Below are 26992 nucleotides of genomic sequence, written 5' to 3' on the forward strand. Positions count from 1 at the left end.
ACCGCAATTATCACGCCTTTCGGCCTATTCAAATTCCCTTTCATGAGTTTTGGTCTCCGCAATGCGGGGCAAACCTTTCAACGCTTCATCGACGACGACGTCCGCGGCCTGGACTTCCGTTTCGTCTACCTAGACGACATCTTGATCTTCTCCCGCAACAAAACGGAATATCGCCAACACCTTCGTCAACTGTTCCAGCGCCTCGACGAACACGGCTTACGCATAAACGTTCAGAAGAGCACGCTCGGCGCCCCCGTCGTCACGTTTCTTGGCCATGAAATCTCTTCAGAAGGAACTAGACCCTTGCCTGACCGCATCCTGGCCCTGCAAAATTACGCGCTTCCTGCCACAGCAAAGGACCCCACCGTTTCCTGGGCATGTTCAACTTTTACAGGTGCTTCGTGCCTAAAGCGGCCACATATCAGGCCCCTCTCCATGATGCGTTGGTCGGCCAACGCGGCAACCATCCTGTCACTTGGACCCCAGCCTTAACGCAAGCATTCGAAGACTGCAAAACTGCCCTCTAAAACGCTACGCTGCTCTCCCATCCCAAGCCAGAGGCGCCCCTGTGTCTTCTCACAGACGCTTCTAGCACCGCCGTCGGAGCCTCTCTCATGCAGCGTGTGGGAAACAACTGGTGCCCCTTGGCGTTCTTCTAGAAAAAACTCTCTTCCCCGAAGCCACCCCCGCCTTCCAGCAGCATCGGCGATGCAACCCCGCCCCCTGCGGAGACGACCTGGCCAGCCTACTACAGAGAGCTCCTCGCCATCTACGAAGCAGTCCAACACTTTCGCCACATTCTCGAGGCACAGCACTGCACCATATACACCGACCATAAACCTATCACTTATGCCTTCTCTTAACGCCGCGAAAAACTTCCATCGGTCTAGCAGAACCAGCTGTCCTTAATCGCTCAATTCACCACAAATATCCGCCACATCAGCGGAAAGGAAAACGTGGTCGCCGACGCACTCTCTCGCGTCTCAGCTGTCGAGCTACCAACCGTTACAACCGACACCAAACTCCAGCAGCTCCTCGAGAATGACTCTTCCCTTCAACTTCAAAAAGTTACCATCCCTGGGTCAACGGACGCTCTCTACTGTGACATATCAACAGGACGAGTGAGACCATACGTCCCTTCTTTGCATCACCAAAGCCTCTTCAACCAGTTACACAACCTCAGTCATCCCGGCATCCGAGCTTCTACACGCCTCGTGACTGACCGGTACGCGTGGCCCTCAATGCAACGGGACTGCCGTACCTGGGCACGCACATGCGTTCAATGCCAGCGCGCCAAAATCGCCCGGCATGTCACGTCGCCACTCGGAGAATTCCCCCTCTCGACGGAACGGTTACAGCACATCCACATCGACATCATTGGCCCCCTCCCACCAGCCAGCCCTTACCGCTATTGCCTCACCGCCATCGATCGTTACACTCGTTGGCCCGAGGTGTGGCCGCTCTAAAGGATCACAGCAGAAGACGTCGCATCAGCCTTCTTCTCCGGCTAGGTTTCATGCTTCAGCACTCCTCGTCGAGTCACCACCGATCAAGGAAGGCAATTCGAATCTCAACTCCTCAGGCTCCTCGGGCTCTCCACCGGGTTCGAGCGTTCACGGACAACTAACTACCACCCTTGCGCAAACGGGATGATTGAACGGTTTCACCGGCAGTTCAAGGCAGCCATCATGTGCCACCCTCACTTAACCTGGCTCGAAGCCCTCCCCGCCGTCGCTCTCGGTCTGCGTGCAACTTTCAAGCCAGACATTCAAGCCACGCCTGTGGAACTCGTCTACGGGGAGCCGCTTCGCCTACCTGGAGAACTCCTCTCCGCTCCGACCTCTAATGTAACCAGCTCGGACCCTGCAGACTTCGTCGCTCGACTCTGTCGCACAATGGCCGCGCTGCGCCCCTCACCACCAGCGACTCGCCACACCAAGCCGACCCCGTTCGTGTTTAAGGACCTAGCAACATGCTCGCATGCCTTCCTCCGCGACGACACCGTACGCGCACTTTTCCAGCCGCCTTACTCCGGACCTTACAAAGTCATCTGTCGTGACGACAAAACATTCACCCTGCAAATCAGTGGAAAGGATGTACGCATTTCCATCGACCGCCTAAAGCTATCATACATCCTTTCCCAGGAGCCTACCAATCCCCGCACGCCTCTCGTAATTCGCCGACAACAGCCCGCAACGCCTAGGCTCGCACCCTACACCACCCGCCTTGGACGCCAGGTGCGGGTCCCCAATCGTCTTCAACCCTGACGGCTCCTATCTGCGTGGGGGGGTGGTGTGGCAAAACGGGTCGGCGCCGCTTCTGCGCCTGCGCGTTGCGGCGATGCCTCCAAACACGGGCGCCGGTGATAAGAACACTCTCGCCCGAAAGAAGCAAGAAAACTGTGTGTGTGCTCCGATTCAGCGACAGTCATTGTAGAACCTTCAGTGCAAAAACATTAAAGTTATGTTATCCCACAGGCACTTCCTCAGCACGACCACTGACTGTGTGCGTCACCGCGTTTTTTTTTGCGGCATGCCAACTCACGCTCATGAGTACACACTCACGTACACACTACTCACACTCATGTGTACTTATTCACGTTCATGCTCACGCCTACTCGATCACCCTCATGTGTGCTCACTTACTTTTACACTCACGACTACTCAAAACTACGAGGGCTCACTCACGTCGACTCACACTCACAAGTACTCACCCACATTCATACTCACAACTACTCACACTCGGAGTACTCACTCACGTTCATATACTTACTCCTACTCACACTCATGAGTACTCATTCACGTTCATACTCACTCCTCCTCACACTCATGAGTACTCACTCACGTTCATACTCACTTCAACTAACACTCGAAGTACTTACTCAGGTTTGTACTAACTTTTACTCACACTCTGAGTACTCACTCATGTCCATACTCACCTTTACCCTCAGTCACTCTTACTCACTCACATTCATAATCACCCCTACCCACACTCACCACATTCAAATGAATATGAGCGAGTGTGAGTGAGTGTACTCATAAGTGAGTATGCTGAGCTGTGTATATATGTATATTTTTGTTGTACTGTAACTCCCATTCCATAGAACATGTGAGCCTCTTCAATTTTCACATGTGAGCGCTTGTAGGTGTTTTTGCAGAAAACATTTATTTTTGTAAAAGTGCTAATATATACTTAGGCTCCTTTTCAGCGCACATTGACCCCGAGTAGAAGCAAAAATACTTAGCCGTGGCTCAGGCATTGTAACGTGGCTGTGACATTGAAGAATGAAACAGTTGGCGAGTGTAAGATGAAACTATTTATTTGGGTGAACCTTTGCCCAAGAAATGCGAAGTTGGACTACAAATGACACACACTGTGCACTGATAGCCTCGCACAGAGTGTGAATCGTTGATAAACAGATCATTGCGGGGTCGTGCTGTCTTTGATGCTTCATGCATTGAACTTTCCAGCCTGCCCCGCCCCGATGGTCTAGTGGCTAAGATGCTCGACTGCTGACCCGCAGGTCACGGGATCAAATTCCGGCTGCATAGCCTGTATTTTCGATTAAGGCAAAAATTCTGTAAGCCCGTGTGCCCAGATTTGGGTGCACGTTAAAGAACTCCACGTGGTAGAAATTTCCGGAGCCCTCCACTACGGTGTCTCCCATAATCATATGATGCTTTTGAGATGTTAAACCCCACATATCAATCAATTGATCAAACTTCCTCGCTGAGTCAACTTCGTCCTGCCATACCAATCACGAAAAAAAAGTCATAGCTTTGCCGCAAAGGTGAAGCAATGAATGCGATAGCAACGAATTGAAACGTCACGTGAAAAATGGCAAGCAGATCGAAATGTGCCCTACATTGCTCATGCACAAATGATGCACAAAACGTACGCACAGGTACAGATGAACGTGAATAAGTGTCTCAGTTGTTACTTTGCCGTGTCTGAAAAGTGCGCTCTTTTCGCAAATCCAGACAGTGCAGCGAGTGCAGTAACCTTTGTGCGCCCGGTAACTACAATCGTTCCGGTTAAAGCCCAAGGCGTACGATTCTCCCCACCGCGAGATAAGCGCGCGTGCGCATAAGCGTCTACCAGCACCCCAACCCCCCCACCCTCTGCAGGGTGTTATGCCTGCGAGTCCGCAGCAAACGTCCATGCCTCGGAAAAAAAAAATCTTTGTCAAGGCCAGCACGCGAGCCCGCCTGACGCGATGAACAGCTCAACGGTGTCAACACGCGACGGCACCTTTCTGTCGCCCACGCACAGTGAGTCACCTCAGCAAGCGAGCCGTCGAGCAAGCAATCGGCGTCTTCCTGCCTGGGGGGGGGGGGTGACGCAATGCCTGGCGACGTCACTTGTCCTTGGGTGCAGCCATCTGCAGCGCAGCCTCTCCAGATTCGATGAGAAAGAATGACGCGGCCCAGCGGCGACCCCATTGGAGGATCCTGACCTTACGACCAGCGGCGCTTCGGGTTGGACATTTGGGTTGGACCCGGTGCATATAAAAGAAGCCCTGCGGCGCGTTGCGAGCAGCAGTCCTATGTTAGCAGCAGACATGTGTGTCAGAGAAAAGAGCTATGTGATAGACAGTGGAGCTGTGTGTCAGAGAAGAGAGCTATGTGATAGAGAGTTGAGCTGTGTGTCAGAGAAGAGAGCTATGTGATAGAGAATGGAGCTATGTGTTAGCAGACCCATTTGAGAGCAGACCTATGTGTTAGAGAGGAGAGCTCGGCTCTTCGAGTCTCTGTCAGCCCCAGTGCCGAATTCGTAACGCCTCTGTATATATGCTGTACATAAACCTTGTTTAACTCACCGTCGTCTCGTCCACTCGTCTATCAGCTCTGCGCAGAAGCATTCGCGAGCTGAGAAACCTACGCTACCAAACGGCTGGTGACCTTCTCGGCGGAGTTCGAAGCAGTGGCGCCTTCGGGACCGTGTTGGCGTCGCCGTCTTTCGCAACAGTGGTTGCAGCGGTGAGATTCGTAGCGCTCTTCGTAACGTCGTCGGAGGCGTGCTTCGCAACAAGGGCAAAGTATGCGTGAGAGATCAATGCATGAGCACGCATTGCTGCGTCGTGACGATCTGACGACGCAGGCTAATTGCGCCATCTCACTGGTACTGCTCAAAACACGATAATCCCCCCGAGATGGGCATCGCCAGCGGTAAGTAGTAGATATAAAAAGATAGCCGTTTCAACGATGAAGGAAGTGCTACTTCGTGGCTCAGTGGCTAACGCCATGCACACACAAGCAAGAGGTCGGACGTTTGATTATACGCGCCAAAGACTTTTTCCAGACTATTTTTCTTTCTTGTGTTTTAATATAGCACATAGATACATATACATATAGAATGAATGACGGGAGACGACGACGACGGAAAAAGCCAGCCGAGAGTGTCCATATAATTGATATCGCATTAAAATCAGCGCAAGTGAAAAAGAAACTGCCGTTCAAGAGTTCAAGTGAATGAGCCGTAATTACGACGAAATACTATTCTTCATAACCTTTAAAACTTTAAAGTTCTTGTACGTTTTAACAGTTGACAGCATGACCCGATATAAACATAAGAATATGAGCATCAGGTGGACCTTTACAGCTCATTGACAACTTCACCTTGTTCACCGAGAGGTCGGCATACATTGCGTTACCGAACAATTTCAGCTATTGGGCATCATCTATGGCTTTCATTTATCGTTTCTATTCCTAATTACTTTTTTAACTATATGCGACACTCCTGCTTTTGTATTCAGTGCAGAATTATGGCTCGCAAGTTCAAAGCACTTTTGAAATAATTTCTTTCATTATTTCTGCGCTATACCTTTATAGTTCTGTCCACATGGTGCTTCCGCGACATGTTCACCCAAGGACATCACAGTTTCTGCGATTGTGCAGCATGTTTCTTTGCCTTATTTTGGACATTATATATAATGATCTTTGCTCAGTTATTGACATCGATTGCATATTTAAATGCACGTTTGCAAGCTTTTGTGTAAGCATACTGCTCACTGTGTTTCCGGTGGACTAGGTTTTGCCAGTAATCGAAATGTACTTTCCCATTCTTGTTTTTTCCTGGCCGCAGCATGAGTGCAAGGAGATTAACATTTTTGTTTAAAGAATCTGCAATAAAGTAGTTGTCCTCGTCCTGGTTAATTTGTGGGGTTTGTTATTTTGTTATCAGGCTCTTGAGTTTAAAATTAATGCAGTTTCAAAGATTATATAATAATCCTGATATTTTGTTTCTTTCACATATAAAAAAACACCTTAATTGAAAAATATTGATGACAGTTATTTCTGAAAAGATTTTGGGCGCATGCCATCATAATATTTCTTATGAATATTTTTTCTTGTTCTAGATCATGCGCCACATTCAAGAAGTGATTTGCAGTATCGAATACAAATTGGTACTGATAATGCATCTGTTATTCATGTACTTAGTGTTTCGAAAAATTCAATGAACAGGCCGTGCTGGAATGTAAGCCTCCTTCCCCCCCCCCCCCCCCCGAACAACATTCCTGGGGACACCACTGGTAGAGTTGGCCTTGGTAAGCAGAGTTGAACAAATCAAATTCATTGGCAAAAAATACTACATATTTATTGACTCTTTTTCATGTTTTTGATGTAAGAAACTTGGTTCCAAACACATAAAATAAAGCCATAAAATAAGCAACTAAAATGCACCAAGAGGTAATCAAACAATATTACTCCATAACTTGACTATTACAGTTGCTGTGTCACCAAGTTACTGTGGTACTTGTATTATAAGCTCTATAGCATTATCAGAACAAAAAACCAAGGCCCTTAGCTGCATTGTCTGACATTCTCAGATACCAAAAAACTGCTCACTAAATATTAAAGATAAGTATCACAAATTTAAATGATCAACATAGAGTACAAAGTCATAGAATGTCTCTCAATGAAATGGAACATGAAACCTGGATGAAGAACAAGCACATAATTTACATTTTGTCTTCTACTCCTTCCTTTTTGCACAAAACAGTAATGTCTATCACAATGCACTAGACTTCAATGTCAAAGGCTTTGCAGATGATGACAAAATGGATGAGATTAACACATTAGAATAGCAATGCTCCTTCAGATAGTCAGGACCTTTCTCTTCATACTCTGCCCTTTTGATAGCGAACTTGCTGAGAAAATCTCTTTGCATAGCACATTGCCTTGCACCTCTCCAGCTATCTGAAGCAGGGTTTTCTGAAAATGGGAAAGGAGTTTTACATAAGTAGGGCAGCATTACTAATAATGTGCAATGGCAGCATAAAAACAATGCAGAGCACTTCTGCAGATAAAACAAATTTGGGAACACGGAAGTCCAATCGAAACATAGGATTCCAGATGAAACGAAAGCAGCTTTACCTTGTAGCCAGTGTTCTGACAAGGCGACATTTATTTACCAGGTTGATCGAACATGCGTGTCCGTACTATATTTTTGTTTTGTCTCATTTTTTATATGCTATGTCAGTATATTTGAGGTGCACGGAATCGAAAACATAATTTCCAAAAACTGACCACAGCGCGCCAAAAAAGATGTATGAAGGTGACAGCGCCCGCGTCTCGCTATTCCTTGCCACAACGTTTTTTTATTTCGGATGTGAAATAAGTGCACACTATAAACGTTATATCAAAAATTTTCTATTCTTGTTTTAATACACATCACAGTGAATTATAACCATGCTTTTTTAAAGCTGTCTACAAAACCAAAAATTTATGAAAAAATGGCATACTCGGTCAAAATAAAAAAGTTTGGTATCTTTGATGCACGTTGACACATTGCTTATTTCACACAAAATGATAGTTATAATGCGAGAACTGAACGATGACAAAGAGACAAGAAGGACACGAGCGTTTGTCTCTTTGTCGTCGTTCAGTTCTCGCGTTATAACTATCGTCATGTCATACCAACTAGCCGAAATGCCACACTTCTAAGTTCAGGCAAAAATTTTTAAAAAGTGCCAATATAGAGCAATATCTTTTTCAACATTCCTACAACAGATTGTTTCCTTAGATGCAGCATGATGGAAAAAAAAAGTCAATGAAGCCAATTTTTTCAAAAAGAGCTCATTTTTGAAAAAGGAAACAAAAGAAAAACCCCGGTCCAAATTTTAACCTAAATTTTTATCCAAGTTTTCTTATGTCACTCAATACATGGTTTGAATAATATATGTCCTCATTTGCTTTGTTCATGAGATACAGCAGGCCAAAGTGGCCTTTGCTGAGGGTGCTTGGTTCATGGCCCTTAATGGTTGTCCATGAGCCTGCATTCTATGACCCTGCATGAGCCTGCTATGTTGTAACAGTGTTTGGTGTGGAAATCTCAAGGTGGCGTCTCTGTCCACATTTTCTTGTATACCGAGCATCATGTCGCAGTAAAAGTGGTGTTTTTGAGATCGTGAAATGATAATTCACTAACATGCGAAAAATCGTTTTGCTTTTTGATGCCCCTTTAAGGATTTGTTCTAGTTTTTGCAAGCATTAAAGACGGTCTACTTCAGCGACTAAAAACAGTTTGAGGCCAAAGTACCATAATAGCTTTAGAATTCAGCTGCACAACTCAACAGCACCTTGGGGGGGAAAAAAAAGACAAAAAAGGCTCAGCAAAAACATAATGGTGAATTTAAGTGCAAAAGGAGCCCTGACTACGTTTTATTATACATAGAAGAGGATCTGCTGAGCTTCCAGGCAGGTCACCCAGCCTCTATCTTGTACGAATGGCAAAGTAGCCAGCACATTGTTAATCACAATGTTACCTTCGCAAAGCAGTTATATTTGCTAGCATCATCACTATTGGGATGAGGCTAACACCCCTGTCACATGGGCCCCCGCGAACACCGTTTAGCTCCTTCGTCCTTACGACAAGGGAGATGCAGTCCGTGTCACATGGCAACCCTTACGCAAACAAAGGTAAACGGAGCATTTCGCAAAGGACGTTCGACGATCTCCCTTTGTAGCGGAATAAAATACTCTCGTTGCCAGTATCGGCAGGTCAGAAAAAAATTTTGAGCACTAAACTGCCGCAGTGACAACAATAAATACATTTTGGCAATATTAAACGTTCTTTTGTTGCAGTACTCATAACGTGTATTTCTTTGGCGCATTGTGGAGGGCATCGTCCATGCATGTGGTTGTTGTCGCCGTGTTTGCGAGGACCCGGGAGCGGAATGGCTGACAGCGCTGCATCATTGTCCTCTGCTTCGACGACTGCAGGAATGGGTAATGGGACCAGACCTAATTCAAGGGTGACTTGGAATGCGCTCAAGAGGGAAGGAAACACAAAAACTTTGGTACACGGGCTACAAAACCAACTAGTCGTCGAGCACAGCGCAATTATAAACAAACATAGCGTTAGGCACAAGGTGGCCAGTGTCGCTGCCAGCATTGCTACAAATAGCGAATGTGTTTCTATTTGAAATAATCTTTAATGCTTTGTTGCCTTCAGATGTATTTAATATTGTGTTTTTGTAAAAACCGCATAAGGAAGGTTGACAAAAAAAGCACCCAGAGATGAAATTGGGATACTTTTGTGAAGCTCAAACAGTGCCGTCTGAGCTCCCTCGCAGCAACTATTGCAACCTTGTCATTGCCGTGTGACACTGATACAACTTCATCTCCGTCGAACTAACTAGTGGAGCTTTACATTGACAGAGTTTAACAGAGTTCGGTGGTGGCCGTGTCACAGGGGTATTAGTCCAGCAACTACTGTGATCATTTAGTTTCAATGTTTCCTTGATTCTGAATTTCAAGCATATGTGACCAAGCACACTCTACTTACTTGCTAATGTTATTGTGAAGAGAGACTGAAAGGGACGCATAGCCAGGAGTTCTGCACACAAACGTTCACGAACACCTGGAAGCTGTGCTGGGCTACCGGTCACAAACACATTCTGCAAAAAGAAACCCCAACACATGGTATGCAACAGTAACACTGAGAAATCGGTGTGACCAGAGAAAGAATTACTACGGAATGGTTACGTACTTCAGCACGTATTATAAGCTTGAGCCCTTCAATAAGTAACTAAATAAACATTGCAACATTAGACTTTCCTTGAGAGCCCTACCAACTTTTATTTCAATAGCATACAACTAACTTAACCAGGCAGCAGGCAGCACTAAAGTGCATTGAATTCCAACTGCAACAAACACATCAATGCACAAAAGAAAGTTATATATATATATATATATATATATATAAGGAAAGAAGTGTAGTGTATAGCCAAGGGCTCGTTTTTCCGTGTTTTTACACAATATTAATGAGATCTAACAGACAATAATGCCAAAGAAAGTATAAGGGAAGACATTAGACCGAATTGTAATGTGAATAAATAGGAGCCGCCGAACACATGAGGGTCGAGTTTTTCACTAAGGTGAAAGTCTCAAAGGATCAACACAACTAGTAGAATCGATTTCAGTTAAAACAACTTGCGTATGTCGTCTTTGGACACACGTGAATAAACGGGACGGCGCAGCTGGCTGCCGCAAAAGCGCAGGTCAAAGCTTTGCTCAACACTAGATTCTTTTGGCAGGAACGCCGAAATGCGTCTGGCCCCTTTTTATTGCGATAGCAATTATATAGACAGTCCAGGCTTTTTTTCTCTTTTTTTTTACCGTCGCCACCATTGTCATTCTTCACTGTATATGTATACGTACCTATATGTATGAACACTTAAAGAAAAAAAGCCCCCTGCGCTCGCTGCCGCGCTCATTGTGATGCGCCGACGCTTGCTTATCTCTCCCGTGTACTTTGCCCCATGGATGGATGGATGCCTGTGCAATCATGTGCCTTCGGCTTTGACTGAAACGAAAGTGTTAGTTGCCGGGGCCACAAAGGTCACGTTCTCTGCACAGGCCCCTTTTGCGAAAACAGCACGCTTTATTACACAGCGAGGTATAACAACTGGGACACTTGTTAGTTTGTACTCATCTGTACCTGTGACTACGTGTCATGCATCATTTTTGTTTAAACAGTGCGTTACGTGTTGAGCGGTAAACGTTGTTAGTTCGCTCTCGTCCTGCAAGTATCGTTTTCGTGCGTCATTTGTGTGTGAGCAGTGCGCTGCACGTTTCGATCTGCTTGCCGTTTTCAATAATACATTCCAAGTTGTTGCTGTCGCACTTATTGCTTCGCGCTTGCAGGGAAACTGTAACTTTTTTTATTTTTACGTATTTACTGCCTTTAACCTACCGCTGCGTGCCCTCGGAGCTCATAGATCGCTATCGTGTCGCCGCGACCACGGTTTCGTTCGCAGCGGTTGCGGCAAATGGTAGATCATTTTACAACTCCCATGCGCTTGGCTGCGCACGCGCCTTCAAAAATAAGTCGTTTTATGCCATCTAAGATAGCATCTGCCGCAGAGTTTGCGTAAAGCAGTGCTGCACTGGTTGAGCGCACACTTTCGGGGTTCTGTCAGTTACGTCGTCATCATACATGATCGTGTCAAGAGCGACCGCGGTTTCGTCCACAGCGGTTGTGGCAACGGCAATCACACGCACTGTAAAAGACAGTGCGTGCGCCGGTCGCACGCGTACTTGCGAAGCTTCGAGTACGCTGCTCTCGGCCATCGTTCGACGGCTTCCGTACTAAAGTACGTATCACCCGCCGCGATTAGGAAATGTTTTCGGAACGTTCAAATATAGGCCCAATGAACATAGTGGAATTCGGCTTGGGGATTTTCAAGCATTCATATCTGCCGCGGTTTCGCATCACTGAGATAATACTCTTCGTTTACATGAACGCCTTTTAAACTCATAATAAAATGGGGTAGGTTCGAAAAGCCTGGAGCCGATTGAGCTGCTTTTTTGTCAATGCCGCCAGATCACGCACAGAAATTTCGATTTCTGGGAGATTTTAACGACAACCGTACAACCTGAAAAAAAACGGTCGAATTCCGGGTGTCTCCCGGCCAATCCGGGATACTTGGCAAGTATGATTCTATTTTCTGAATTAATTAGTCACTAACGAGCTTTTTACTATATCATAAAAAGAAGAAAAAAAGGAAAGATTACAGTATGTTGTGGTCAATAAATGACAGTGCAGGTGTGCTAGTTTAGTTTCCATTGTTGATATTTTTGTATTGCTCTGTGTGTTACTGCAAGTTGATAAATATCTTATGTGCTCCCAACTCTGGCCCTTTCATTGTGTTCAATTGCATAAGAAATAATTAATCGGCTAGTCAAAAGTCCCTGTCACTGTCAACGTGGTAGTATTTCAGCTAAATAGTGATTCCCATGGTAGTGTTTCATGAACAATATGCAGCACAGTGGCAGTTAAATCAATACAAAGAGTATGGAGGGGGTTGAATTCAACCGATGACTTATGTCCTCTGCCTTCTTTTTTAACACTTCATGGTCATGACTTACAAGAACAAAAAACGTTTATAAACTTGTATGGTGCCTGAAGATAACACTATTAAGAATAATGTAGTTATGTAAAGCATGTAAGCAATGTCTCTTAGTGTGATATGCCCTAGAACCTTACATCTGTTTTGTCAACACTTACAGCAGTCATTCTACTGAATTAAAACGAAACTATCATAATGAACAATTATTAGCATGACACTGCTTCAAAACAAAAATAAATAACTACTGTTTTTTGTTTTTTTTCTTCTCGCGAACGATGCAGTCATATTGATGGAAACATGGAATACAAAAGTGAACTTATTACCTGAGCCAGGAAAGACTGCTGTTCTTTAGTGTATCTGGAGAACACAAACTCCAAGGTCTCGGCAACGCCTGCCTGTTCCACGCCAATTATGCTTGGCTGAAAAAGAATCTCTGTTGCCCTGGAATACATACACAGAAGAAAAAGCCACAGTAAGCAATCTCTAAATTCTTGAATTCTTGTGACCTTTTAATGTTATGCCTGAATCAACAAAACTTCATTACTGAGTCAATTTTCAACACTAGTACAAATGCGACTTGTGCTTATAACCTCGACAGCGTTTGAAAACAGCACAGAAAAGCACTGGGTATGTAAGGTTGAATCAATTTTTACTTGTCTCCCAGATTATTTTATGACTTGTTGGAAGCACACTGACAACATAGAGAAAAGCCCATTGCACCCCTTTTGCCTTGTCTCTCTGCTGCTTTTACTAACCCACATAGAATGCAACCCATTCCCCAGACACGCAGGAAGGGCCATCGATCTGTCTTGACACGAGGACAACCTTCTCGATCTTGAAGCAAAGAAAGGAGTAAAATGGAAGAGTGGCGCCGAAAGAGAGATGCCCTCTCTGGTGTGGCCTGCCTACGTTACGGTCACTTATTGACCCTCACGCATGATCGATTGACCTCATCACTTGAAAAACCTCTGACAGTGAAAGCTTTGTTTGAGACTTTTTTAAAGCAATTTGAAGCTTTGCATCAGATAATAGCAAAATTGAATCGTAAATGCCTAAATGTGTTATATAATTAATGCTGGCATCAATAATTCAGACTGATTCTGCATAAATTCAAAACGCCCACCTAAATACCATGAGAGACTGGTGCCCCACTGTGGAGAAGCATCCGAGACTTATGTAACTCAAGCTCTGATGCCGCTGAACGCGCTGTTTTCAAATAGAGAGACCCGTTGGCAGTGAATAATGAAATGATGTGGGTGCTTTGAACTTGTCCCCTTCAGAAAAAAGAAAAGCCTTCCTGGTGTAAGCACCCAAAACCACCTTTAAGAGCAGCCCAACTACCAAGTGGGAGGGGTGACAAACAATGGTCCTCGCCCGGTGCCAGTCAGGGTATTGCACGCGCCCCGCAAATGTTCTCCGACGTCGACAATACTTGCCTTACTCATGCAATGTCACGCGAGGCCTCTGTCTACGTCAAACCAGAGATGATGTCAATTGGTGCTGATAACTGAGACGAGCGCTTGCCCTTGCTTTAAAACCAAATTCAATTATTTTAAAGGCAATGCTAGTCACTAATAATTGGTCAGAAGTTCCACCGCATGCAAGACTGTCGACAACATAAGCATATAAAGTTTCCAAATCTGGTGTCAGAGGTTCTCTAAATGTACCAGTTGAATGAAGTAAGCCTATTTTTATTGCATATATAGAGTGGAGTTCAACCAATGTTGTTTATTTTACTTCTCTAGTAGCAATGAATTGTTATTTAAATATGCACTGCAGGTTGCATGCATTATTAGATTAAACCCACCATGGCTGTGATTGCTTGCACTGCGGGTTGGGGATGCAGGATCTACGAACTAGATCTGATCAGGCAACCAGCAGGGTCAATTCAAACAACAGTGTACTGCAACAAGAGCAATAGCAATACTAACAGACATAGAGGAAACATGCTTTCTAACTAGGATAACTCAGCTGACTTGGCAAAGCAACGAGGTTGCCCCACATTGGTAGCAGCCAGCTCGTATCGGTTTCAGTGGTCCACATTGCACCAGGAAATACAAGTTTATCTTGGGCACACTATTTCATTTTTATTTTTATTTCCTTCTGCAAAGTGGCTTTTCTCCCAGCAAGACAGACATCCTCCCTCACGAGTATGCCGGAAGGGGAGCACGTGTTGCAATGTGACAAGGGTTACAAAGACACTAAAGAAGCGTAGCGTATCTTTCCCCATGTCACTACTTGCTTCTCTTCAATGCAGGCTGCAATATGTGATTGCGGCAACATGGTGAACTTCGTCTGCATGTGGGGTACAGACAGACTATTATGTCATGAGCAGCTTTTTTTTTTAACCAAAATGTTTTTGTGTTTAGTGCACACAGGCATGGTCATATAAAAACGCCTATTAAGGCTTGACATTTCTTAGAATAGAAGTTAAGAATGTCTTTGTAGTGTGTATTCCATGGGATGTGTCATTGCTGCCAGTGGCAAGGCAAAAGGGGGAACCTTAAAAGTAAAGTCTTTTTGGTTAAGGGAAAAGATTACTTCAAAAACATTTTCAAAAAGTTCTGAGTGGATCTTAAAGGGACACTAAAGGCAAATATTAATTTGATGTTGATTGCTAGAATAGCAGTCCAGAAACCTTGTAGTGCTACTTTTGTACCAAGGAAATGCTTTTTTAAAAATAAAATCACATTTTAGTGATTCGCACGGCATTAGTGCACTTCAATTCACCCGCCTGAAAATGGGCCTCGTGACGTAGGAGTTGCCTTGCCTAACGTTGCCCGCCTTTACTGCATGGTTGCCGACACTAGTAAGAGCAGAGCGAAAGTAGCGGGAGCCACAGCAGCAATAACAGCCACTGAAGGTTGCCACAAGAATGTCGATGTTCAACCTGAAAATGAGACATTGGCTCGCGCAGAGGCATGGCGGTCAGCCGCTCCGAGTGTAGGGGTTCGTTTCGCAGCATCCAGTGGAAAGCCGCGTCTGTTTCTCTGCTGCTACTCAAGCGTCGTACACAATTCATCACCATCATCGTCAGCTTGACAACACCCACTGCAGGACAAAGGCCTCTCCCATATTCCGCCACTCAACTCGGTCCTGTGCTTGCTGCTGCCACTTTATACCCGCAAACTTCCCCATCTCATCTGCTCACCTAACTTCCCGTCTCCCCTCAACCGCTTGGCTTCTCTTGGAATCCAATATGTGATCCTTGATGACTAGCAGTTATCTTGCCTTCACACTACGTGCCCAGCCCATGACCATTTCTTCTTCTTGGTGTCGACTATGATGTCCTTAACACCCGTTTGTTCCCTGATACACACTAATCTCTTCTTGTCCCTTAGGGTTACACCTATTATTTTTCTTTCCATCGCTCACTGCGTCGTCTTCAACTTATAAGTCTAACCCTCTTGGTCATTCTCCAGGTTTCTGCTTCGTAGGTAAGTACTGGCAAGATGCAGGTATTTCTACCTTCCTCTTGAGGTTTAGTGGCAATCTACAAGTCGTGGTTTGAGAATGCTTGCCGAATGTGCTCCACCTCATTTTTATTTTTCTAGTTACTTCAATATCGTAGTTCCGCTTCGCGGTTACTACCTGTCCTAAGTATGCGTACTTTTTTACAGCTTCAAGTGCACTGCTACTTTTTTGAAGCACTGTTCTCTTCCGAGGTTGTTGTACATTACTTTCATTTGCTGCAGATTAATTTTAAAAACTACCTTTCTACTCTAATTGTCTAACTCCATATCATGAGTTGCAATTCGTCCCCTGAGTTAATCAGCAATGCAATGTCATCGGCGAAGCCCAGGTTACTAAGGTACTCTCCATTAACTCTTATTTCTAAGTCTTCTCATTCTAGGCTTCCGAAAACCTTCTGTAAGCATGCAGTAAATAGCATTCGGGAGATCGTATCCCCTAGTCTTACACCCTTCTTTTTTTGATATTGTTACTTTCTGTATGAAGCACCATGGTGGCACTTTATCCTCTCTAGATTTCTTCCAGGATGTTTATATGTGTTTTGTTGATGCCCTGATTCCACAGCGTCTGCATGACTTCTAATATCTCTTCTGAATCAAATGCCTTACCGTGATCTATGAAGGCTATGTATAATGGCTGGGCGTATTATGAGCATTTCTCGATCACCTGATTGATAGTATGAATGTTGTCGATTATTGAGTAGCCTATTCAAAATCATGCTTGTTTTTTTTGGTTGATTATATTTTAATGTAGTCTTAATTTTGTTAGCAATTAACTTTGCACATAGCTTGTATACAATGGACAGCAAGCTGATCGGCCTGTAATTCTTCAAATCCTTAATGTCCCCTTTCTTATGAATTAAGATGATGTCGGCATTCTTCCAAGATTCTGGTACCCTCATCGTCAGGAGACACTTCGTAAACAGGGTGGCCAGTTTTTCTAACCTAATTTGTCCTGCGTCTTCCAGCAGATCTGATGTTACCTGATCCTCACCAGCAGCTTTGCCTCTCTGCATTCCCTCCAAGGCTTCTTCTGACTTCTGTTATCACTGGTGGGATGTCATCTGGTTTACTGTTAGTTTTTACATCGTAATTGTCCCAGCTACTGTACAGATCTCTGTAAAGCTTTTCTGCTATTTTTATTAACTATCCTATCTATGTTCGTAGTTACTTTGCCTTTCTTATCCCTTAGTGCATACATCTGGTTTTTGCCTATCGCAAGTTTCCTCTTCACCTCTGTGACGCTTCTTCCGTTCTTTAGAGCATGTTCAATTCTCTATTTTACATCTTCTTACATCAGATACCTTAAGCTTATTAATCAATTTCAAAAGCTCTGCCAGTTCTATTTTGTCTGCTGTGTTTGAGGCTTTCATGCTTTGACATTTCTCAATTAGGTTCTTGGTCTCCTGGGATAGCTTGCTTGTGTCCTGTCTAACTACTGCATCTCTAACTTCCACTGCACACTCTGTAATGATACTCGTTAGATTATCATTAATTGCATAAACGCTAAAACCGGCTTCCTCGATAAGAGCAGAGTATCCATTGTGAAACGAGATTCTTAATTCCTGTGCTTTCCCTCTCAGTGTGGGGGTACCCACGTTAGCGCAGCAAAAGCAGACGTTTACAAATTTTGAGTGCGCATAACACGTATAAGAGCATATTTTTAACAGTTAACCTTTGACGGGAGGGTAAAATAAGGCCTGCACGGTGGTAGAAAATTCGTTAATGCGGGATCGCTGTCCAAAAACATTTCGTTGCTGCGAGATACATAATACATCAGCTTCTATGAACTTTCGTCAGCATCCGGAAATATGGTATTTCGTTGCCGCGGGGATTTCGTACTCGCGGGGTTTTGTTATTACGGGTTTCGACTGTACATCCCATTTAACACCCTCTAGTTCCACAAATAGCTCAGCTAGACTTGCCTGACTAGATAAGGTTCTAGAGTTAAACGTTGCCAAGTTCAGGTTCCAAAGCCGGCCTGTCCGGACCAAGAAATTCTTAGCACCCTGTGCTGCTTCGCAGATCTGACCACCACCACGGTCAGTTGTTTCGCAGCCACTGGGGACTGAGGGCCGAGGGTTAATTGCCGTATATATGTGGGAGTTAGTGGCCAGATACTGCACCAAGGTGAGGGAGTGCGTTATCAGCGGTAGTTACCAGTAAGACCGCACCTCAGGACCCTTAATGTAATTCCATTGTCACGTGAATAATTTAAAAAAAAATCCATTTGGGGAATCGCACAGCGCTAGGATTCAAAGCGCGGACCTTTTTCATGCAAGGCTGATACTCTAACCACTACGCCATCGTTGCATCTGAATGCGCATATATACCCTATAAAGTGGACGGGGGGATGACCGCCACTGTAGCTCAGTGGTAGAGCAGCGAATGCATTATTTGAAGGTCGCAGGTGCAGATCCTGCCAGTGGCAAGTTATCTTTTTGTCCACTTTTCTTTCTTCACCTTTACATTACAATTATTTCGAATAACATCCCCTTACTTTTCCTGGCATTATTGTTTAATAGTTCTCATTAATAAGCTGTGACGATTTTACAAAAATCGGGACAAAGAAAAATGTGATTCAGAAGCACAACCACATATGCAAGAGGCCCCAATTTTTTTTTTGTGTGTGTGTGAGAGAGCAATTTTCATACTGTGAACATGACTCAATGGTACTTCAGAGTCTTACTTCACTAAAAGGGAAGAAACTTTCAGAAACCCTACATTTCCACGGTTGACATAAAATTCACCATGAACGAAGCTGTACTTGACTCCATGCCAACATACTAAAATCCCTGCATTTTGCATTTCCTGGCAACCACAAGTTTTCATGTAAACTTGCACCTTGTAGCAGCACAGCATACAAACAAAAATAATAAAATGACTGCCACAGGTCATTGGTACTCTGAAGAAAAAAAAAGGACATTTCACGACAAGAGTGCGCAAAGGTTTTAAAAAGACAGTTGTATAGGCTCAAACAAACCTGATCCTTTCCGTTCCTAGTTGAAGTTGATAATGCTCTGCAATGCTTGTACCTACTTGATCAGCACCAAGTTGTTTTCTGAAACAAAGACCAATAATGAAATTGTTCAAGACACCATGCTACCTCAAATTAATAGTGAGGCCCTCAATAATATGTATCACAGGCAAACAAAAACTGTGGGTTCCACTTAAGAAAACAGCTACTTTTTAGGACTCTCTCAGACATACAGTAGGATCTCGATGATACGAATTCGAAGGGAGCACGTAAAATATTCGTACCATCCTGAATTTGTTTGAACCAAAAACTCATGAAGGTGAACAAGAACTTTATTGGGGTCAACTACTTCTCACTGAAAAAAGTTCATGGTGCTCTTTCGAACTTTCCTGCCTTCACTGCCTCTAAATAATTAAGTGCTGCGGTTTCCTCACTCATGCTGCTGGTGCTTAACTCTTGTGTTACCACGCCTATTCAAATCGATCACCAGTGATCGACATTGTGGATTGTCGATTTTGGCATTTTAAATTTGCTTCTGGTGTTCCCAGCACTTTCTGGTATTTAGTCCAGCCACTCAACTTTCAGGATCAATCTGAATTAGCCCGTTTTGGCAACATGGTGATTTTTGGCAGACCTTTGTGCACGCCAATGTGCGTGTGTTGTTGGAAATATGCACAAGGCTGGTGAACTTGACAAAAGTGCATCTCCCTTGTGATTATGCTACTGTAACATCGAAATTATGTAATAAAAGGATCTTTGCAAGCCAAATATTGAATTAAAGTGTGAGCTTTGCAATTTGGCAGTGTTGAGCAGTAATAATTGCCAGGAATTTATGCCAGCTATTCAATAGAGAGCGGTTGCTAGGAGTCGGGGAAAATTTATTATACAAATAATATTTCCAAAGGTCCGCCGCATGTTGAAAGAGTTGAGGAGGCCTTCTCAGCCAGTTTTCAGCAGCTTTGGTTTTGCTTGTATTGTTATATTAGACACAGGTTTGCATCTAGTATCACTAGTCGCTCCTATGGCGTCATCGTCACGCGTGCATGGGCGTGCACTAGCGCTGAAAAACACACGTGCCGCTCGAAACTGCCACACCTGAATTGAGTGAGGAGAGTTTAGAGTTTGAGGATGACAGCACCTCAGCTTTAAGTTTTATGGCTACGGTGTTTTGCGTCAGCCTCAGACATCTGCTGCCGTTCATGGGTTTGTTTTGTTTACGATGTCAAGTTGTCTCCTCCTCTGCATGTGCATAGCTGCGGACCTTTGTGCGCAATCCTATAGTTAGTCTGGTTGCTTATGAGGTCGACACTTCACCAGGGAGCGGTGTGCTGGCGCCAGCTGCAGAGCTTCTCCTAACGACATCAAGACCACGGGAGCACATCTTGGCTCTGACTATGGAGCAGTACGAAACATTTTAGAACTGCGGGTGATATTCTTCTTTCTTTGATACGATGTACAAAATGCTAAGAAATATGCTTGGATGCATATCTCAACCTATGCAGAGTAAGCTGGTTCATGGATAGAAGTGACGCTAGACAAAATAGCAAAGTTCATAGGACATTTGATTTATAGAGGAATTTTTCACATCATGGGCATCTGCCTATATTAAAAAACCTGAAGGCTCTTATCACAAAAAAAAAAACACCGAGAAAAGTGTACGAGTTCACTTGTGTCTCCCAAAAAACCAAGCAAAGCTTCACCACAAGGCACAAGCAAGGAAGCAGCACCTCAGTTCTGATTTTCTTTGTCTATTTGAATAGAAACATACTGTTCTTGGGTCATTTATCTTCAAAATGTATATTCTCAATATTATTTGTTATGAATATTTTTGTATTTAGTGTTTTTTATTGTACTGTTTACCAGCTGGAAACCGAAAATCACACACTTTTCACATTTTTATTCACTCCAAAATATTTTTGTTGCTCCAGAGCATATATTTTTTGGAAAGAGCATTTCATTGAGTAAAACTTGGTATGTTGCAATGCGTGCTTTAGTTCTTTTCAAACTGACAAAAACAATCTTCCTGAGACATATAAAGAATAACCATTTTCACATAACGAAAGAGTTAAAACGCATTGACATTTGACATCAAAGGGAGGGAAAGCGGCAAAACATATTAGAAATTCACTCGCTTCGCTGCTTAAGTCGCCAGAAAAACACCTCGCGAGGTCGGCAAAAAAAACACAAAAAACAAGAAAACAGTCACACGGGATAATTTAAGTGAATATGACAGAGTGGCCGTAAAACCACATTCGCACCCGTCGAAAATTATCACATCTGTTCTGCCGACCGCCACCGCCTTCACCGCTTCGGAATTCATTCCATTTGGCACATTTCCTGAGCATTAAAATTCGTACCGAGTTCTAGTTATGCATTCAAAGCAACAAAAACAACAGTTTACACTTGTACAAACATTGTTTCAGGAGATATGCCAGCAGAAATGACACAAGCGGATGCACCAGCAGCGGCGGCGACAGATTCAGCCGGCGGTAGAAAAGCGAGACAGGTTACGGCATGCCGACTCACTGCTGCTGCACCTTCTTCTACATCTGGTGTTCGCGGTAACCATAATCTAAACCAAGCTCTCGATGAACGCATCCTTGTCAAGTCCGTGAGCTTTGTCGTGCTGTGTGGGTAGTTCGCAATTGCGCAGGCGCGAGCCACCGGCGATGCCTTTGCAGCCACGTTCAATTTGCAGCTCGTTTACATTACCTTGTTTGAGAGCTAATGCAGCCAGTGTAGCGAAAGCCACAAAGCTAAAAGGCGATCTGCTATCGCGTGGGGGAAAAGTTGGTCTCGGGCCGATTTATTTCCGGCCACCTAGGTGGCGAAGCAAGGGAAATTCTCGTGAGTTTTGCCACGTTCACTGCCTTCATGGCCCAGTGTGAACAGGCCTTCCTCCCCCAGACAAGCCAAGTTGTGCAGTTCACGCGCAGCGGTCAATCGCGCATTAATATCATTCGCGGTGGCTGGAGAAATCGTTGATGTAACACCGAATCAACATATTTTATATAATATAATTCATTCAAAGCAACCTTCGAATTTGCATCATCGCGAAATTCATATCAACCGTAATCATATCATTATGATTCTACTGTACCAGAAAATTTCCCAATATGGTAGTTTAATTATGGGAATACTTTGGGTCTGAATTCGCATTTGTGCTTCCATGCCTTTTAGTGTATTTATTAGCATGCTGGCTCTGATCCTTTGGCTATAGTATCAGGTCTAGCTGCTTCTGTTCAATTCACAAAGTAGCCTGGGAGTAGCCATAGTAGCCTGGTAGTTGCATATGATTCACTAATAATAACTGATGGGGTTTAACGTACCAAAACCACAATATCATTATAAGGGATGCTGTAGTGGAGAGGTTCGAAAGTTTTGACCACTTGAGGTTTTTCAACATGCACGTAAATCAAAGTACACATGACTCAACCATTTTTGCTTCCATCAGAGATGCGGCCTCTGTGCGACCTTCAAGTCAGCAGTCAAGCACCATAGCCAATAGACTACTGTGGTGAGTTACACATCATTCATGCCCAAGCTGAACTTTATAATGAGTAGAAAAGTAAAACCTTACTTTTTGAACTCCCTCTCAAACTCGGCAATAATCTCTTCCACCTCTTCTCCTTCCTCTGCATAATCTGCATCGTCAAGCTCACTGTCCGAAAACTGGGACTCCTAAACATTTCAAATAAGAATGAATAAAAATGGTGCCCCCATAAAATAATGTGAATACCAGCTACTGCAGACAGCAAATGCTGTATCATTTCACACTCACCCTCTTTTTTGATTTTCCTTTCTGACCTGAAAAAAATAAATAAATAAAAATATGCCCACCTATATAAACAAAATATCAACAGGCAGCTAAATATATGTCAAGAAAAAATGTTAAACAAGAAAACAATGCAAACATGCTGCATCATACAGTTCACCTAAAAAGCACAGAATTTCTTATATATACCAGCATTGTGTGCACGCTCCAGAAACATTTGCTGTTGCAGTATCTTCTTTTCTTTCAGATCCTGCAGAGAGCAGAGCCATAAACATTACCCAAGATCTGCCAAGGCTGTCAGAAAGCAGTGCCCTTTTTCCCCCGAAGTAGAATTCACTGCTTTGTGAAAGAGCATTGTAGGAACTTGACAAAATTATAAAACAGTCTAACCCGGTATTAAGACCTAATTTAGGTGATGTACATAATGCCCATGAATAGTAACACCTTGCAACTTGATGTACTATTTGAATGGTGAAAAAACATGAGAAATTGACAAAGCAAATGACACAAAAAACCATATCCTATACCTTTTCCAATGCTGTTACATACACTATCATTTTTGCTTGTTTGTGCTGTGTTCTCATTCAGAAAATAACGAGAAGGCCACATTGCAGCAAGTTCATGAGGACTTTGACGTATCTTCCAAGATTCACTGCAAACACAGTCCTACAAATAAACGGAAGAAATGATCGAAATCCAGGAGTCTCCTGGCCAATCCAAGAGACTTGGCAGGTACATATCTGTGCCAAATTTTGCAAAACTTGATGCCCAAAAAGTAAGGATGTGCAAGAATGAAGAAAAAAAAAGGAATGGTGCATAAAATGTACTAACCTCCCTTCTCTTTCTAACCGCTGATATCCATGCATCAGGTTCCGTAAAGAAACGAGGATCTAGATCTGAGCAAAATCGCTTCATTGCGCACTCCTGTCATGAACAAACAAAAACAAAATCATTTACAAATGGCAACCTTACTTTACCATAACAGTTCAGTTCAAGTTAAGACATACTAAAAAAGAGAAGTAGTGCCTTCCAGTAACATGCAAGTATACACAACAGTTTGAAAAAGAGCCAGCAGAAACAGAAGAAATGCATGCCTGTGCACAAAAGTTCATACCTAAATGCAGAAAGCGCACAAGAAGTTTGAGCGCTTTGCAGCATAAGCATTCAGAGTTCAGTTGAAGAATACATTCTGCTTGTGGGTGGACAGGAATATGAACATCGATCCCTCAACTACTCCAGGCTGCATGCTTTCACAACTCCTGCACTACTAAGTTTTGTATACAACAGTGGCTTACAATAGTACCATTAGAGATGGAAATTTTTGAACACGCAACGCTGCTAGAGCCTGCAACACCCTGTGTTTACACATTTTTCATCTCTTCGAGCTTCCATATTTTCTTGAACTTCTGCCTTTCTTTAATGATCCTATTAGCGACATTGTGGCAAGGGCTGCATGCACATGCTAGCAGTTAATAGGCAATTATAGTTTAACGGGCTTAGAGGGATAGCGGCTTACCGGGATGGAAGTGCCTATGTGCAGTAACGTATGTGACCCTTTTTTTTTTTTTTTTCAGATTTAACATTACCGTGTTAGTGCGGTTTACGTACTACAAGTAAAACATGGCGGCATTTTACACAGCCGCTTTGATGTAATTTTGGCATAGTTGTTGAAAGATTCACTTTGTTCACAGCAAACGACGTTTTAAAATGGCTTCACTTGCTTTCAGTTAGGGTAGATGACAGAGTATTATGGGTAAGTTAGCATAGCTTTTGAGAGAGCTTCTCATTTCGAATGTTTCTAGGCCTAGATAGAAGATCGATGTAAACAAATCAGCTACATAAATGTTTTTCCTTGTGATTACTAAATAAAACTTATAACATTGCATTACGTGGTGACACAGGCAAACATTCTTGTTTTCTTTTCCCCCTTTTGACTGTTCTTTAACTTGCTCTCTGATAGGTGGCGCCACCGTCCAAACTGGGGCACGCACGTAAACAACGTATTCGCTATCCCGCTAAACTATAAGGTGGTGTCTGGAATGAACATGTGCGGCATGGTAACGCTTTTCCCTTAACCCCCGCTATAACGCTAACGGTAAAATATAACTGTCTAATTACATTACATTTTTACCTTGGGAGCCCTTGCCAAGATATTTCTTGCGAATAAAAAACAATACTGGCCAAGAATCTCATTATTAGAGGTTTGTTCTGTATCGGGTTTTCAATGATAAAGTCAAGAATAGGTTTGTCTCATTCTATAATAATTTGACTTTGCACACTACCAAAGTTTTACAGATAAGGTCTGAGGGAATTAGGAGAAGAATTGGAAGTGACCTTCGTTCGCATTCTTCTTGTCATCACTGTCCCAGACACTGCTAAGCCACCATCATCCAGATAGGATTAACCAATATAAAGAATTTATGATACACAAGAATGTAAAATAAATAGTAAATAATTTTCTACAACTGCTTCTTTCCGTATCATGCAAATGTTCCCAGTTATTCCCACAGTTCAAGCAGAAAGTTATTTTTGTGGAACACGAGTGACTTGCCATGAGATCAGGGTCTACATTATTCCCACTGGCAAGCGTATTCTTCACTTGCTGGACTTGTCGCCGTAGCTCGTTGATGACAAAGCCAAGCTCTTCAATGCTGGAGAATCCCAACTCTTGCAATGTGCTCTACAAAAGGCAAACAACATAGATGAGTTGCAGGCGCAAGAGAACATAACATAAGTTCATACTGTTTATTAAATATTAACTTCCTTCAGTGAAACACAGATCTATTCTTGTTCAAATTGCCATGAATAATTACGTAATGCTTTCCCACTCATGTGCAACCACGCTCACTGATCAACAATTGTTGATCATTGAGCCATTGTTGATCAAAAATAGTTGAATGGTTGATGAAAAATGGATGAGCTTCCCATGAAAATACTTAGGTTGTCAGCCAAGTCCATGTTTCGAAATGCACCCTTTTCGTAAAAGGGCGCCCCAAGCAATCTTTATGCGAACTACTTCAAGCAGCCATGCATAGGGTGCTGCGGCAGACGATTCTGTATGCGACTAAAGTGGCTGTCTAGCGCGACAATTTGCTAGCGTGACAGCATGCCTGCACATTGTGGATTGTGCTGCAAACGCATTGCTAAAAATAGTTGGAGAGTGCTTGTCCTGTTCCGATGTGTCACCATTGAGCCTGCAGCGATGAGATAGGAAAGGTATGTGTGACACCCCAATGTAAATAGCATCCATGTCGCATATCTGCACACAGTGCTTGCATTAAATGTGATTATGGTCATGGAAGTGCTAGGCCACGTAGGCACACTGTGGATTTGTATGTAAAATGCTTGTTTTCACGATGGATGATGCGATAGCAACCACAGTAGGTTCATTACAGTAGTCTTCGTACTTAACACTGATGACATGGAATACCAACATCGCTAGCTTTACGGGAAAATGGGAAGTATTTTACTGGCAGTTCAACGCCACGAAGCCTGCGGAATAAAACTTGCAGTCTGTTGGTGTAGCCGAAAAAGTAGAACATGGTAGCGAGAGCAGCGATCACACCAAGCCACAGTAACAAGCGCATACAGTGCACTTTGCCACACAGAATGCTGTAGGCCACCATGTTGTTGTGATGCCTAGGCAGATCTGACTACACTCAGTTAGACACATCAAGTGCAATTCTGTTGAAGCTGTGCAAGAAGTTCGGTCAGCAAAATGTATAAATACATACATACATGTTTTCTTCAGTTTACGCAATAGTTAATGCTCGTGTGGGCCAAGCCTGCGTGTGAGGCGTCGTGGCCGACTACAAATGAAATATCTAAACAACGAAACATCCAGTGATGCAAAACACCACATTAAATGCCATATAACTAGGCTTGCGTGATTATTTAAACGCTTCAAATATTTTCAAGAATACTACAGTATGCAAACTCAATACGATTCGAACAAATAAACGTATATTAACCCAGCTGTAACCCCTGTAAAGGTGGTTTTATTGGAGCAGAGGAGTGCTAAGCCGCAAAAACACCTGTGTACATTAGTTTGCATGTAACCCCCTGTAAAGGTGATTTCACAGCAGTAAAGGAATGCTAAGCCATGAAACACTTACCCAGGAGATATTTGACTGCCACAAAGCTTTACTTCAAGGTTAAAAGCCAACTGCAACAAAATTTTACTTGGGCCGAAACGGCTATAAATACGTAGTATTGTCACAAGGACACAGGGACGTGGGCACAAAACAGGGCATTTACTTTCGGTACAAAAGGCCAAAAGTGAACACCAGAGCACGCGCCCACAGAACTACTTCATTATCCTCCTCAGAGGCTGACCACTATAGTTGCCAGCCTACCTTGTGTCGATTCCCCCATTTCCAAGAGCGACCATCCCGGTCGATTGACTACGATGCTGG

At 43.6% G+C, this 26992-nt stretch overlaps 2 protein-coding genes across 2 annotated transcripts in view; one reads left to right on the forward strand and one right to left on the reverse strand.

Annotated features, from left to right (window-relative positions):
• The first annotated feature begins 1649 nt into the window (after positions 1–1649).
• LOC119162137 (uncharacterized) lies at positions 1650–2267 on the forward strand. Its single transcript, XM_037414607.2, has one exon. It carries the CDS (start codon positions 1650–1652, stop codon positions 2265–2267), a length of 618 nt encoding a protein of 205 aa, XP_037270504.2.
• A 4465-nt stretch (positions 2268–6732) lies between these two features.
• Arp5 (Actin-related protein 5) overlaps positions 6733–26992 on the reverse strand; it is a 67527-nt gene continuing 47267 nt past the window's right edge. The window contains exons 10-18 of the mRNA XM_037413801.2: positions 25129–25257; positions 23409–23501; positions 22767–22827; positions 22584–22609; positions 22383–22483; positions 18809–18886; positions 12679–12796; positions 9790–9901; positions 6733–7214 (exon numbers count right to left, since the gene is read on the reverse strand). Coding sequence (XP_037269698.1) covers positions 7012–7214; positions 9790–9901; positions 12679–12796; positions 18809–18886; positions 22383–22483; positions 22584–22609; positions 22767–22827; positions 23409–23501; positions 25129–25257 — 921 coding nt within the window. The 3' untranslated portion in view covers positions 6733–7011. The remainder of the gene's footprint in view (positions 7215–9789; positions 9902–12678; positions 12797–18808; positions 18887–22382; positions 22484–22583; positions 22610–22766; positions 22828–23408; positions 23502–25128; positions 25258–26992) is intronic.

Source organism: Rhipicephalus microplus, unplaced genomic scaffold, assembly GCF_043290135.1.
Source record: "Rhipicephalus microplus isolate Deutch F79 unplaced genomic scaffold, USDA_Rmic scaffold_65, whole genome shotgun sequence".
In the NCBI taxonomy this organism is placed as follows: Eukaryota; Metazoa; Arthropoda; class Arachnida; order Ixodida; family Ixodidae; genus Rhipicephalus; species Rhipicephalus microplus.